This window comes from Mesocricetus auratus, unplaced genomic scaffold, assembly GCF_017639785.1.
Source record: "Mesocricetus auratus isolate SY011 unplaced genomic scaffold, BCM_Maur_2.0 Super-Scaffold_100003, whole genome shotgun sequence".
NCBI classification, from domain to species: Eukaryota; Metazoa; Chordata; class Mammalia; order Rodentia; family Cricetidae; genus Mesocricetus; species Mesocricetus auratus.
This window is the reverse complement of record NW_024429188.1, coordinates 482142-498248: the sequence shown is the minus strand read 5'-3', so window position 1 is coordinate 498248 and position 16107 is coordinate 482142. Positions and strand designations below refer to the sequence as shown.

The window sequence follows — 16107 nt, the reverse complement described above, 5'->3', positions numbered from 1 at the left end:
AGGCAAATTCATACAACAAGGGCATCTGCTCCACTATGTTCATAGCAGCATTATTTGTAATAGCCAGAACCTGGAAGCAACCTAGATGCCCCTCAACTGAAGAGTGGATAGAGAAAATGTGGTACATTTACACAATGGAGTATTACTCAGCAGAAAAAAACAATGGAATCTTGAAATTCACAGGTAAATGGATAGCACTGGAAGAAACCATCCTGAGTGAGGTAACCCAGTCGTAAAAAGATAAACATGGTATGTACTCACTCATATATGGATTTTAGACATGGATCAGGATAGTGCCAGTCTGCACTTCTACTGAGAGTCTGGGAAACAGGAAAGAACCTAAAAGATATGCATGTATGCATAGTACCCAAGAGAAGAGGATTGAGACAAGATCCTCTGAATGGATGGGGAACACGGCAAGGGGTAGGGGGGAGTGGGAGCTGGGAAGAAGAGAGGGGAGAAGAGGAAGAGAGAGTAGATCATGGGGAACAGGAAGTTGAGTGGGTGGGGGTAGGATAGGGGGAAGAGGGAATCATAGGTTAGAAGACAGATCAGGCACCAGAGTGACCTCTAGTGATCTAAAGGGATAACACCAATTGGCAAGCTAAGCAATAGTGGAGAGACCACCTCGAATGCCCATTCCTGATAATGAACTTGATGTCTATAACCATCCGGGAGCCTTCATCCAGTGATTAATGGAAGCAGAGGCAAACACACAATTAAGCACTGAACTGAACCCAAGGACCCAGTGACAGAGAGAGGAGTGATGAGCAAATTGGCAAAGAATGGGCTGGCAAAACCAGCAGAGACAGCTGATCTGAACAGGGGAGAGCTGTTGAACCCCAGACCGACAGTGGGGAGGCCAGCATGGGACTGATCTGGACCCCCCAAATGTGAGTGTCAGCGAGAAGGCCTGGACAACCTATGGGGCCCTGGGCTGTGGATCAGTGTCTATCCCTGGAATACAAACAGTCATCGTGTGCCCATAGCACAAAGAGGGATGTTCTCTCAGCCTGGACTCTTAGGGGAGTGCCTGGAGCCTACCCAGAGTGAAATGACAGACTCTAGATATCCCCTATGTGGAAGGATTTGGCAATAGGGTGGGAGGCTGGGGGGGGGAGGGGAGTGCGGGAGGAGGGGAGGGAGAGGGAACTGGGATTGACATGTAAAACAAGCTATTTAAAATTAAAATAAAAAATGATAAAAGAAAAAAATGTCCTTTGCATGGCATGTAGTTCCCTTTATAGAGGGAGCTTGTTAGCAAACTTATCAAGGCTCTTTCTGTTAAAGGTTAAAAGCAAGTGGTAGCCCTCACAGCTCCAGGGCAGATGGTCTGCTGCCTTGTGGTTCCTTGGTCACCACCCTGATCACTGAGAAAGTACAGGCATTAATGAAGTGACATTGGGTTGACTGCTCCATATGACTAACAACTGAAACATAACCATCACTAAATGGCATTGCCTGTTACATCTAATGGGGTCTCCCTTCACTTACCATGATTCACATTACTTGTGCTGATATGTTTACTATTACTGGGGTGTGCCACAGGCTTGGTAGGCTCTGATTCACTGGCCCACCCTGCCCCAAAGAACTGTATTGTTTTGATGCTATGTGATGCCCTCTTCCCCGTGAAAGGCTTGTTATACAATAAACAGCCTTCCCACCCAGCTTTACAACACCTCAGAAGTCAGCTATGTCGTCCAGTAGCTTAGACTTTATCACCATTAGGCATAAAAAATGGAACTGTAAAGAACAACACATAAGCTGTTCATATCTAGACTTTACACTTAACCACAGCATTGCTATGCACTTCACGGACAGAACTGCCAGTGCATTCCACAGGTCTGAAGGGCACACGCTGAGACATTAAAGGAGGAAGGCTTCTCCCTTGGAATGCAAAGAGTGCAGTTACCAGACACAGGCTTCACTTTAACAACTGCATGGGTTCACATTGTCCCCATCATAGGTAGAGAGAGATTTCTGTGAAGCATCTCCCTTGTGAGGAGCAACCATGCCATTCATTTCAGAATGAAAACAAGTCACATTCTCCTTCCTCCTCAATGATCATCACAGGTTTGGTGTTGGCTTGTTTGTTGATGGTTTTTTCCTTTAATGCTTTAATGAAACCACACACTTTCCCAGGCCACTTAGCCTTTCAGAAAAAGGAGTCACATTTTAAAACCACATTTAACATGGAGACTCTAAAAGAGTGACCTAGAACCCAACCCAAATTGGACATATAAGCTGTTCAGTATCAGGAGAATTCCTCCTGTTACTACTTAACATGAATTGGACACCAGACTTGACAGAAAACATCAAAGTATCATGAATGAACCTTGGAATTCGAGTGGTGGAGCAAACAAGCGAAAGAGTACAAACGCCCATTGACCTCTTACTGAAATTACATGCAAAAGCCAAGACTTCTTTGTATGGATGCCATTACTTTTTATAAACAAATGATGAGGAGTATCCAGGTCATCATATTGGAGGTTGTCCTCTCTGCTGTAGGCTGTAGAAATGAGCCTCCTTCAATATCTGGTTAATATGGGAGTAAGACCCTTGATTTTCGTACACTGTATACTTCTGAGAAAACTCAGGGACATTGTAGTTACGTTCAGGCACATTCTGGTTTAAGCAGTTGTCTGACATACGTTCTGTATTGGTGTTACTGGTGCTGCTGTGGCTCCTTGAATTACCACTGCTTGATGACTGGAAGGAGAAAGACAGAAGGAGGATAGCTATTATGATAGTGTCATCATTTCCTGTTCAGCTTTAAAAATACTGGCATCACACTCTACAAAAGCCTGTATTGTCCATAAAGTGCAGTCATTGGGTAGCTCAGTTCCTCATCACAGCAGCACTATCACTCTAGCTGCGTTAATAGCACCCATTTGACAGACCAGGAAGGAGATGTGTGATGGGCCCAAAGAGTACAAACATAGGTTTTCTCACTCCAAATCCTTCCAAATATCCTCTGGCCCTGCTGGCACCATGTTTTTCAATTATCTGCAGCAGGAAAGTAAGCTCCAAACCTCCAGGAGAAAGCAGAAATCAATGCTGCAGAATGTGATCAGTATTAGGATCAAAATAAGTAAGTTGGAATGTAGGTCCATGTCCCAACGTGACAAAGAAATGATGGGGAAAGCTCCATTTACATATATGTCCACATGTGCATAAATACAAATAAGGGGGTCTTTCCACACCTATGACCTAGAGTGAACATACAGCAATTCAAGGCTCCACTCATCTTGAAGTACTTTTGATATATTTCAATGACAACTGCATTTCTGATGACTAACACCCCTGGTCTCCTATTTGTGGGGTTAGTTTAGTTTGTATATGGTGAGTTTGCTCTTAATATTGTCTGTCCTGGGAATAACTTCACTCTGTAATATTGATGATGATATGTAGTGATATTATATTATACACCCAAAGAGCTATATTCTGAGATTCTGTAGCTAGGGGTGAAATTCAGTGGTAGAGTGCTTTCCTCAAACTCATGGGACTTTGACTTCCATCTCTTTGGGTACAGAACACACACTTGTACACACACTCCAGAACTGCTTGCCTAAAATCTTGAGACTATCAAAGGAGGAGGAGGTGATCACAATGACACTTATGTGAACAGAAATGTTGAACAATATTGGTATTGCATGTCTTATAAGGCCATTTTTTCCAGGTAGGAACTGCAATGATGACAGAAATCAAGACATGTCATCATTCTCAGGTCATGTTTAACTCCTCAGCTCACTACATCATCTGAAGTATCAAATGACAGTATTTATGCACCAAGATTCATGCATTCATAGGCTGTCTTTGAGAGACACAGAAGCCAACTGTCTAATAGGTATCACTTGGATGTAACACTACGTTTGTGAAAGTGATATCAGAGGAAATCAGACAAACTATACCTAAGGTCTGCAGTGTAAACATCTCTATGTAACACTTTTACTATATGGTTTGCTTATAAACACTCAAAATCCAGGTAACCTGTCACATTGGATAAAAAACACCCAGTACATTCTTTGGTTCCCTTAGGGAGATTTCTTTCTTTCTTTTTTTTTGTTTTTGGTTTGGTGTGGCATTTTCCTTTTTTGCTGGATTATATTCTCTACAAAGTGGCAAGTAAGGGAACTATCACAAATGGAAGCAGATTTGGTTTACACTCTTGTGTCATGAAGATGTCAGCATAATGTGAAGAGGACATATAGTACATTAAGGGGCTGAGTATATGGTGACATTGGTAGAGAGCTCCCTAGCACACAGGAAGTCCTGGCTTGAAACCCAGCTCAGTACTGCAGGTGCTAAGAAGCACTCCTGTAGAGGCAGATGGAGGTTGCAGGATCACAATGTCAAGGTTATGATCATCTTTGTCAACATAGCCAGGTTAATGTTAACTTGAGTCTCCTGAGACCCTTTGCTTAGGAGAAATTACAGGAATTCTCACAGCCCGCAAAGGAATTCTTCAGAGTCATTGTGAAGAAGACAGTAGATGGACCAGTCTCTATAGTTCACCTCATTACAATAATGTTCATTGACAGGTTGTACACCTTCAGCATCTTAAGTATTAACAACTAGAAATCACTAACCAATTTTTATAAAGGAAGTGACTGGCAGGGTATATTAGCACAAACCTGTAATACCAGCACTTGGAAGGCTAAGGTAGGAGGATCTGGAGGCCCTGCAGGATTACATACTGAGTTCCAGGCCAGACCTGCTGTGTTTTGAGAACCTGCACAAACAGTGAGACAGACAGCCTGACAGGCAGCCAGCCAGGCAAGCAGGGAAAAGGAAAGAAAGAATGAAAAAAGAAAGGATGAAGTAAAATCACCTAATGTAAACTATACTACACTTACTAATCAAATAGAGCCTTCAGGCCCATTTCTGGTGACGAGGATGACATAGTCTTGTTTTGCAGATATACATCGATGTCTGTGATTTCTTATGGGATGTCTGTATTTCCCAAGTTGTTTGAAAACTTTGAGGTGTAGTTAATGAATGTCAACACTGATCATTGGTCGGAAAACACTCCTGCTGTATTAGTTATAGTTACATTCTACTGTTGTGAAGACACCATGAGCAAGGCAGCCCATGGAAAACCTACTGGAGACCTAAGTTTCAGAATGTAGTTAGAGTCTATGACCACCAAGGCAGCAGGAAGGCAGGCATGCTGCTGCAACAGATGCTGAAAGCTGATAACTTGGGACAGAAATAAGAGGAAGACACACACACACACACACACACACACATACAGAGGGGAGAGAGACACTAACGGGGAAAAGCATGATGTGAGCATTTGAAACTTCAAAGCCCATACCTCCTCCAACAAGGCCATACCACCTAATCCTTCCAAAACAGGATTAGCTACTGAGGATCAAGCATTTCAATATATGAGTCTATTGGGGCCATTCTTACTCAAACCACCACATACTTGTTCAGCTTGCAACTGGATATCTTCTCTTTCCATCTCATCTACAAATGATGTATACAGAAAACCGAGATTCCTGCTTTAACTGAATCACAGATACTATCATTATGCCAATGAAAATAGATTATGAGACTCAGTTCCTTCTGACATCAAAACGAGGTTAATGAACTGTAATGCTGGAAAAGAAATCTTAGGGAGAGGGCTCAGTGTCCTACAAAGTGGTAAGGACAGTCTACCTCCCCATCCCACAGCAGTGTTCTCTCCATCCTCAAGGCCATTCACCCTATCAACAGTCTTCCCCGTTACAAAGCCTGTACTTTGTAACACTCTTGCTGTGAGAATGACCTTGAAGAGAAATTCTTGAATTGGAGTTGTTTATAATACAGGGCCAATTGGAATTTTTTTACTGCTTGATCAGACTGTTCTTTGGCAGGCAAAACTGCTCTTGGTAACAGAAATATTTCCATGTTCCTACACCTGAGTTTCATAGACAACAAGTTCTTTTCCCAGAACATACAAGACCTGAAATGTTCCAAGACTGTCCAAAATTTTATTGACAAGTGAATGCTTCTTAGCATGTTCTGACTGCCTCCATAATCATTTGTTCACAATGCCCACTCAATCAGGAAGCCCAATGCTTTAGAAAAAAAGGATGTTTATTGGCCATGTTGGTGTTGGTACATGCCTTTTAAACTGCTCATGGGAGTCAGAGGGAGTCAGGTCTCTGGTGTGCAGACTGAGTTCCTAATGAACAAACAAAAAAGATTTATTGATTTCTGTGTTCCTGAGTATATGCTGTGTGCACGGTGAATACTTAGGTGTCTATGCAGGTCAGAATATGGAGATGCATGCTCTCTAACTGGAATTACAGGTGGATGGAACCCCCTCAATATGGATGTCCAGGTCCTCTGAAAGACAAGCTACTATCAGCAACTGCTGAGCCATCTCTCCAGTCACACAAAGCCCACTCTGATATCCCTGCACTTCCAACACAGTTTAGCACTTATGTTGGTCATGTCCTTGCAGATCCATGCATTCCATAAAATAAAAGCATCATTAACATGGATCTGGGGAGGAAGCCATTACCATTTAAAAATTCCAAGAATGCTAAACAATGATGATGTGGCCTAGGCCCATGTGCAAATCACTGTTATGCTTTGTTCAAGGCCTTAGTAAAATCTGCATGTTTAACACAGAGCCCAAGAAGTTTCATGGCTTCCTGAGAATTGCCACAGTTGTGTTTGAGGACAAGACACAGAATCTAATCTGGAACTTTCTTCTCAGTGGCTGGGAGCCTTCCTTACCTGGGCTGCAATGTGAAAGAATGCTAGGTGAGCACATGCTATTGCAATGCCTAGCATGGTAAGAAAACACTAAATATACATACATTAGTGGTGACTTACAGATCCTTATTCAGCCTCAGGCCCACTCAAGAAAAAGGAAGTCAGACCTGGTACAGGAAACCTAAACAACTACCCAGGGGTAGATACAGTAATGGAATCTGGAGAACCAGTAACTGCCACTTTACCAAGACAACATAATCCCTAACTACATTCCAAATATTATCCTTATACTTACAGAAAAGTGCAGTCCCCATGCATCATCATGGAAACTTCTTTTAACAGACAGAGACCATTCAAGAACAGCACAACTAACAAAAGTGCAGCATGGTGGAGCCCAGTCACAGTGGACACAATGAACATAGTGGAAGAGGGGAGAGAAAGTTTGTTAGAAGCAGAGATCATGGAGTTTGCTGTGAGACTGTATCTCCTAGAAATGTCAGGAGCTACACCCATAAAGTCCCTCCACCATGACGGCCTAAGCATGAACAGAAGAACAACCACAACAGATATTGCAAAGTGGACAGGGGATGCCCAGGACACTTCAATGCTACAAAACTAAAACAAACCCTAAGGCCAACTAAGGGATATTGATAGTGAGAGAAAAGGAAAAGCCAATTGGTTATCCATACCAAATGCTCAATAAAGAAGACATGCATAAACGTAGTATTATAGATGCTGAATAGGTTAGGTTGTACTTTTTAATCTCTCTCTCTGTGCATGCGTGTGTGTGTGTGTGTATGTGTGTGTGTGTGTGTGTGTAACCTCAATTAAAGAGAAAAGATGCCAAAAATTGATAGAGAGAAATAAGGAGGGTATGTGAAAGGGGCAAAGGGAAGGGCAAAATGATACAACTCTAACATAACCTTAAATAATACAATAAATGATCAAAGAAAAAATGAAATCCACTTGTACCAGGCAGTGCAGGATGGAAGGAATGTTAACAGAGTGTGACAATTGGGGAGAACATGAGCTGAAGAAGAGTGAGGAAGATTTGGAGGGGCAGACAGATGCTGATCAGAAGACCGTTTGTGTCCCTAATGAAGTTCTCCAGCCATAGAACTTGCAAGAGTAGACAAGGCAAGAACACTTGGAGACCTTGGATGTCATGCTGAGAATTCTACTGAGCCAACCAGACAGATACTCTAATGAATGAAAGGGAAAGGAGGACAAAGAGCACAGAGGCCTCCTACACAGTTTTACAAAGAAACCAGAAACAGTCCCTGCAGGTCTTGGTGATGCTGGCAGAAACACAAAGTAACTCTAGTGATCCCCAGAGACTGAAGGAGGAAAGAGTCGCTGGAGCACTGAACACACACACAAGAACACACTAACCACTGCAGACAACACCTGGCAATTTAAACATTCCCGTGTTTGAGGTTAGCAGGTTCTAAGATTGAGTCCTCCAGTGTATGCTGTGGCAAATATGGGGCAGCTGTAGAAAGTAAGGTGCAGTGAGCAGCTGCAGATAAGAACTGTGAAACAGAAGGTCGTGGGAATGAGAGCAGCAGATTAGAATCAAAGGTGAGAAGGAAGACAGTACCTGGAAATAAGGCAGGTCTCCAGGGTTCACAGTAGGTGGAAACAGCCTCAATTGGCTAATGATACAAATGCTGGGAAAATGGATATAGAAGCGATAAGGAGGATTGTTCATACAGAATATCATTGCTGAAACTGAATGGCAATTGACGTTTATTCATGACATAGAACTAGATACTGCTTCCTAAGGTGACAACAAGTAAATTCAAGATTTTTATATCTTCAATTCTAGCTTTCTGTCCCATCCCATTCCTGTATACCTCAGAGACACTTGTTCAACCCTAACAGTGGAAGAAAATTCATCCTTAATACCCACTGCAACTCAGAATTACATGTTTACTGACACTGAACAGCCCAACCAAACCCACTGAAGTCCCCAGACTATGAACTGCCAAAGGCGCCTCACATTGTCAATGGCAGCCCCACCTTTGCTGATCCCACCCAAACAGTGCACACTCTCTTGAGTCAGAGAGCATCCAAGGAAGCAGGGTGTTGAATTACTGCCGCTTTGCAAAGGAGCAAGGGAATGAATAGCACCATTTGTGGAATTCTGTGTGTGGGTAGCGGCCTTAATTCAGGCTTCCAGAAGACCAGGAGGTAAAACTGGGACAGACCTTGAGTATCAGGCAGTTTTGCAACTGCAAAATTCCAAGTAAACTGCAAAGCATATCACCTCATCTGTGGGAAAGAAGTGAATGCAACAAAAATGACTTGGAAATCCTTACCTGTAGGAAACATGTGGACTTGTTTATCTTCAATCAACAACTCAGATTCTAACTTGAAATTCTACATGAGAGTGCTTGCCATAATCTGGCATGATCGATCCATGGACAAGGAATCTTAAAATGTCTACAAGCTATTGGGCCATCTTTGGCAGAGCTCCCCTGCCCAAGTACACAGGTTCAAGGAATGTATCTTCAAAGATATAAATGCTTAGGCTTTGACAACACGACTAATGACATCTCTTTTTCTCAATAACAGACTCAGAACCCTCTAATGTCTCTCTCACGAAGTTCTGCCTTCCAGATCATACAGAGAAATCCAGAGGGATGTAAATCGCCCCCTGCTAATTTCATCTCTGTTGCTGTGTGAAAACACCTTGACCAAATCAACTCAGGGTTGAAATGATATCATTGGCTTCTAGATCCAGGTTTTCATTCCTCATTGCTGGAGAAGGAATTTAAGAGCAGTATCTCACCTACAGTCAGGATCAGAGAGAGAATAAGCACAGGGATCCTTGCTTGCTTGATCATTTGCTTATACTTGCCTTTCCTTTTCTCTTATGCATTCTGGACGCTTTGCCCAGGGAATGGCACCACCTACAATGGGCTGGGTCTTTCCATATTCACTAACAATCAAGATGACTCCCACAGACATATCCCAACATGATTTCAGTAATTCCTTAGTAAGACTATTTGAAAGTCAACGAATTGAACTAGAAAAAAAATTATACTGAGTAAGGTCACCCCACCCCCAAAGGACAAACACCACATCTTTTTACTCCTGTGTGGGTCGTAGCTTCCAATTTTGTATTGTGTATTCATCCTAGAATCCACATGGAAATCAAGAAACTAGACATAGGCCATAGGATTGTGGGAAGTTTACATGAAAGAACTGGAAATAGAAGAATACTGGTAAAAAAAAATTTGAGAGCAGAAATCCTGGTGTCAGAAAGATTCAAGCAGTTTGTGGACTGGTGAGAGTGGGAAAAGGAGGGATTGTGGGAAGGATCAACCAAAGGGAAGTGTGCAGAAAGAAGCCACATGAGAACAGATGACCTTAGACCCCAAGTAAAATGCATAGTAAAAGGTGGTGGAAGCCATGGGATAGGAAAGAACGCGAGGGGCATGCTGGGGGAGACAAGTTCAGGTGAGAATAGGAGAAAGGAGTGGACACAAGAAGTGAGGATGTGGACATGCAAAGAAAACTAAGGATGTGTGAAGAAGCTTTATGCAAATGCACTAGATGGAAAACGAGGTCATACGTGCTATTTTTTAATGATCCATTTTTCCTCTGTGCACTGGTGTTTTGCCTGCATGTATATTTGTGTGAAGGTATCTGATGCCCTAGAACTTGAATTACAGACAGGTGATGTGGTGCAGGGACTTGAACCCAGGTCTCCTAGAAGAGAAGACAGTATTCTAAACAACTGAACCATGTCTTCAGGCCCAATAGATGCTATTTTATACAAAGATAGTGCTAAATGTTATTCCCAAAAGCCATAGATCATTAAATAAAAGTCTCAGCATTGCACACGGCTTACTTCCATATTGACCGGACATCCCCAGAGGTGACCAAATAATAAAGTTGAGGTCATAGTTCCTTGGAAATTCAGAGGGAGGACTTACTTTAGTTCTGCTAAATGATCGTGTTCTTAAACTTCCTTCCATACATTCATGTTTGCATGCATAAGTCTGAACTGCTTTCCACACTGGTTAGAGGAACTTGTAGTTACAATGAGTAGTGGTCATTGTACAGACACTATTCTACAGGTGGACACTAAGCAACTATGAGTGCTAAGCCACAGACAGGATATCTACATCCACTTGCCCCTGTCTTTAAGCTCAGGAAATATTATAGGTGAGGAGGCAGAAAGAACATAAAAGCCAGATTATAGGGAGGAGCACTATGACATACTGTCCCTTGGATATGGTATGGCTGTTGCACATGTGAACACATGGTAGTTGTGGTTACCTTCACAAGACCTGACACACTAAAGCCAGGATAAGCTCCTTGGAGGTGCTGTTGTGGCTGAACATCTAGCATGGTTGATGGCTGCCGGAGAAGGAAGAGCCACTTCTCTCTGGGGAGATGGATCCTGGTCATCAGTGGATGACCCCAGGACTCTGTGCACTTGAGAAGAACTAGCTGGACACAGTGGGTTAAATAGGTACATATTTATGCAATCAAAAGGAGGATATGAAATTGAGACAGATATTTGTTGGGGGTGTCCAGGATAGAGTTGCAGGGAGAGATTACAGGTGAAGATGAACAAAGAATAGTGTATCCATGCATGAAATGCCAAAGAATAAAAAAGAGTATTAAAAAGAGATTCTCATCTCAGGTGGTTCCATGTCCTGCCAAGCTGACCATTAAACTAAGCAGCACAGACCAAAAACTGGTAACAGTGGAAAGAAATATAACAGGTTGCCTAACATTCCAGCAGACAGCCTAACTTACCCTGCTTCAAACAGTGCTGTCACAAAGAGCTATAGTCCCAACAGGTGGGGAAAATCAAGAATGCACAGTTGTCTACCCTAAATAGGTGTGAGGCCCTTAGTGTATGTTTCTCATTTGTATTCCTGCTGCTTTCCTTGGAGCTTGAGCAGTGGTTCCGTGTGATCAAAAGCAGAGTGAAGTCTGGGATCTGTACCAGTAATCCTCATGCTCTCCTTGCACTCTTCATTTCCTGCTTTACCCAGTCATCAGGAAAACACTGTGAAGCCCTTGTTCTTTATGAGGAAGACAGACAGGTACAGAGGCTTTCAGTCTTTATGTTTGCACTACCATATCTCATACCTGTGATCCAGAGAGCAGATTTACATGGGAAGGTCTAAAGATGCTAACTTTGGAAACACAGGCCAATGTTAATATTTTGGTGACCACATGCAAGAGAGAATTCTATGGGTCAAGAACACTCTTTGCTTGAATCGGGGAGATCTATGCACATTTTATCTCAAACCTACCTGTGCTTGTGTCCTAGAGGATTGGCACATGTGGATAAGCCCTGTATCTCTTTCTCGAGGTAAGTCAAAGTGAACCATACTTCCTCATTACCTGGTGAGCCTTGTCCAGCAAATCTTTACAGTGCCCCCTCCTCACTGAGTTATTCTTCCTTTCAAACCATGCTGCTTTACCCACTTCCTGGTTGTTAAGACTCTTGAAGTTGAAATGTCAGCTCCTCAGTGCAAGCATCGCTAAAGCTTTCCCAAATCTCTTCACACAACCTCCACTTTGCTTTCAGGTTTTTCTGGGAGAAAGCAAGATCTTTGCAGCTAGTGGCATGCATCTCCATTCCTCAAGTTTATTTCTGTTCTAACCATAGAAGGGTGGGTTCCATTTTCCCCCCTTTGCAAGGTGGGGGAATTCCTGGAAGCCCATTCCTCCTGACTGTGCTCAGGAAAGCCTCTCTGTTGGCCCTGTCTGTGTTGTGTTGTGTTGTGTTGTGTTGCATTGTGTTGTGTGGTAAATCCATGCTTAAGACAACACCTAAAATCCTGCTGTCTCAAAACTATTGCAGCCAAGGAGGAGACTTTCATGAGGGCATCTAGGAAGGTTTTCTTGCCATCCTGGAGAAGGAAAAGAATGCCACAGAGTAGCAATGAGTCAAACGGTGAAGCTGTGTGACTGTGGTTCTTACCTCTACAGCGCGAGAGTCCTGGAAGGCCTGGTCCTTCTTATTCCTCTTTGAATGAGGAGCATCATGATTGTCTTCCTTGTCCTCTCGTGGCCTCTTCCTGAAAATAGTTTTCAAAGGGAGAGGAAAATCTGTCATCATTCAGCAATTGACTTTTGGGGGTTTAACTTTCAGCCCTGTGTGAATACCCAAATCTGCAGCCTTGTCTAGGAATGAACCAGTCAGAACTGCTGGGTTCACACACTTGGCAGGCAGATGGCACTATGCAGTGGAGGACACATGTCCAGCAGAACTTCCATGCTTACCCAAGGCCAAGTTCAAGATCGCCAAGCCAGAATATTCATTTGAACCACTGTTTGGGACCAAATACATGAAGAAATTAATGGACAAACATTAAAACTCTACCTGGCCAGGCCCATTCTTGTCACCCAGTTATATACTCGCTCCAGATTATAGTATAGAATTCTAGGCCCTGCCACAGGGCACCTTTCAATGTACGTAGAGCTTCTCTGCTGTAGCTGCTCTTCTGTCCTTTTCTCTAGTGGCTACAAACAGATACTACTCGTGTACTGTGAGATCATTCCTGTTGCTATAACAACAATTATTATGTCACGGTAGCTAGTTCCCTTGACTGCTACCATGACACTCTGACTGATTGCTTCCCTGAAACAGTGTCTACAATGTACTTTAAAGCTTCATTCCCTTATGTCTTCCTCCAATGCCCTCTTTACACAAATAATTAGTTTGTCATACTTGATGGTAGCATTCTTGAATATTCTTCATATGTTATTATAGGGATATTTTTGCATCAGCTATTTAATTAAAGATAATTGCTAATTTTTTCTAGTCATATATTTGTCTAAATTCATTTATCCTTCTGTAGTCTTTAATCTTGTTTTAGTGTCAGAGAGAACACTTCATGGCAAGATATCTCACTTAGTTTAAACACTTTTCAAATAAACAATCTTTAATAAATTAAGCTGAATATAAAATGCAAAAGTTATACCTAGACAAAAAGTGTTTACATACATTATTGACTGAATCTATTGTTGGCTACAGTTGGAATTTTTTCCTGACTTGTGTCTCTATCTAAATTAAAGCAGAAAACTATCTGAATCAGTAACAGTACCTACACTTGTTACAGTTGTTTTTTAATGCAATGATTTCTTTAACACAGAAATATTTCATATGGTGAAAAAATGAAATATTGCACATCTAAATAAGAGAATATCATCATGTACAGATGCTATATGCGCTAAATTATTCAGGGGATTTGTGTATTGATGGGGTGTATACTTCTGTATATATGTTTCTCTTATTGGTTAACGAATAAAGCACTTACTGGCTGATTGACAAGACAGGAAGTGATGTAGCTATGCAGAATCAGGATATAAGCAGGGTCAAGCAGGAAATAACTCTCCTCTCTTCTCTGTGGAGATGCTGAGTAGTCATCACATAGCAGGCAAAGGAGTTTCAGGTTCAGCATTCCCTGGTAAGACCACATGGAACTACTTAGATTGATAGAAATTAGTTAATAATTAAGACAGAGCTAGCCAACAAGAAACACTAGATAATGGCCAACAGTTTAATAATTAATATAGCATCTGTGTGCTTCTTTGGGGCAGAGAATGGTGGCGGGACCTACTGAGCCAGAAAATTTGAAACACAGTATATAATGTTATTTTATAATTAACAAATTTAGCTGTGTGTGCCTTTCCTTGGATATTTTTGGAAAGCAGACCCATTTTATTTAGTTTCAGCTACTTGAGGAAAATGAAGGTCTTTAGCCATCTGATAAATTGTTGAAGCACGGACTTTCCTGTGAAGTGATCATGTCTACAATCACAAGAATATGCCCATAAACTAAAGCATTGTTCAATATGTTTTTTTAAAATTTAAAACTGTGTTCCTATATTTATTTCTCTCTGTGTCTCTGTGGAGATACATGTTATGGCCTATGTGTAGTGGTTGAGTAACAACTTGTAGCTGGTTCTTTCCTAATTTTACCTGGAATGTGATTGAAAATTGATCATCAGACTTGCTGTCTAGGCCTTTAACTATTTTTATCATTCTGTTGTCTCATAGGTGCATATAATTTGCTCTCATCACACCTACCATAAAATTTCTCTTCTGTCCCTCATGCCACCTTCCCCTCCCATCTTCATGTACCTTTTCACATCCTTCTGACACCATGTAATGGTGCCTGCATGTGCATGGGTTTAAGAATGTCTACTGAATGTTCGTTAGCCAAATTCCTAACGAAACTGGAATCTTCCTCTATAAACATCAATTGCTTAGAGATCCTCAGCTAGGGGTGTAAATTCATGAACTGCTCCCTAATCCATGCTGAGATTTTTCCTGGGTTGATCTTGTGCATGTGGTTACAGCTGCCTCTGAATTCATGTGGGGAACAGTTCTGTCTTGTATGTCCAACAAATAGAGTTTTCCTACAAACATCAGCCACCTCTGACTTTAACAGTCTTTGTTTCTGTTCTTTCTTGAGGACCTCAGAGACTTAGAAGGGACAGATTCATGCTTTACATGTCCCATTCAGGGGGTTGGGGGTGGCATCTGAGTTGCTTACTTTCTTCTTGTTGACCATTAGAGATTTTGTGTTAATTGCCATCTACTGCAAAAGGCGGAGTTCTTAGATGAACTAATGCGTGGAATAAATACAAGTTAGAGGGAAGTTTAATATTATTTCAATTATGCAGAATAATGGTAGTAAATACTCTTTAAGACTTAAGAATCTAAAGACTTTGGCTGCCTGATCTTTGCTTGGAGGCTTATTGCGCAAGGATTTAATCCCCAGTGTCTGTGAGACAATAGAGCCAATGCAATCCCTGATTCTGAGCAGTAGAGAGGACCAGAACTAGGAATCACTTCGAAGTTCTACATGTGTTCCTTAGGAAGCTCAGTTCCTTGAGGCCAGCATCCCAGGTCTGCACTGTTGGAACCCTTGTTCCCTGTTCGGTGCTATTGTCACAGGTTGAAGACCTAGAATCTCAAGACCTTCGGCCATTCCAGACTCCTCATACTCTTCCGGGGAGGGAGATTCCAGCCTTTCTCATCCCTGGCTCTTCACAGCCATCTGTCTTTCTCCAGCATCAGAGCTCTGCCTCCTCTGCATTTCTGCTGTCCATTGGTGCATCCCCTCCTTCTGCTCCCCACCATTTCTGCCCTAGTCTGTCTGCCCCAAGAACTCTTCCACTGCCCCCTTCTGCCACTGGAGCTACCACAAAGGCTGCTGCCTCTCCAGGGACAGCAGATGCTGCTTGTATGAGTGTGCTGCCTGCTGCCTTAGCTGCCGTCTCCTCTGCAGGCTACCAGCTTAGCCCAGTGTATCACAAGCGACAAATGCCTAGACCCCACACTGGCAAGAAAAAACTATGTTTTTCTAATGGACCTAACCTTACAACAGCAGAGGACAAGCAGACCCAGAA

At 42.3% G+C, this 16107-nt stretch overlaps 1 protein-coding gene across 1 annotated transcript; it reads right to left on the bottom strand.

The window, feature by feature from the left end:
- Nucleotides 1–2079: 2079 nt before the first annotated feature.
- On the bottom strand, nt 2080–13211 carry LOC121139794 (protein FAM104A-like). The gene is made up of 3 exons (XM_040743793.1): nt 13070–13211; nt 12668–12764; nt 2080–2709 (listed from the first exon to the last, which is right to left on the bottom strand). Exons 1-3 carry the CDS (start codon nt 13081–13083, stop codon nt 2479–2481), a joined length of 342 nt encoding a protein of 113 aa, XP_040599727.1. The 5' UTR covers nt 13084–13211; the 3' UTR covers nt 2080–2478.
- Between the last annotated feature and the right edge of the window lie 2896 nt (nt 13212–16107).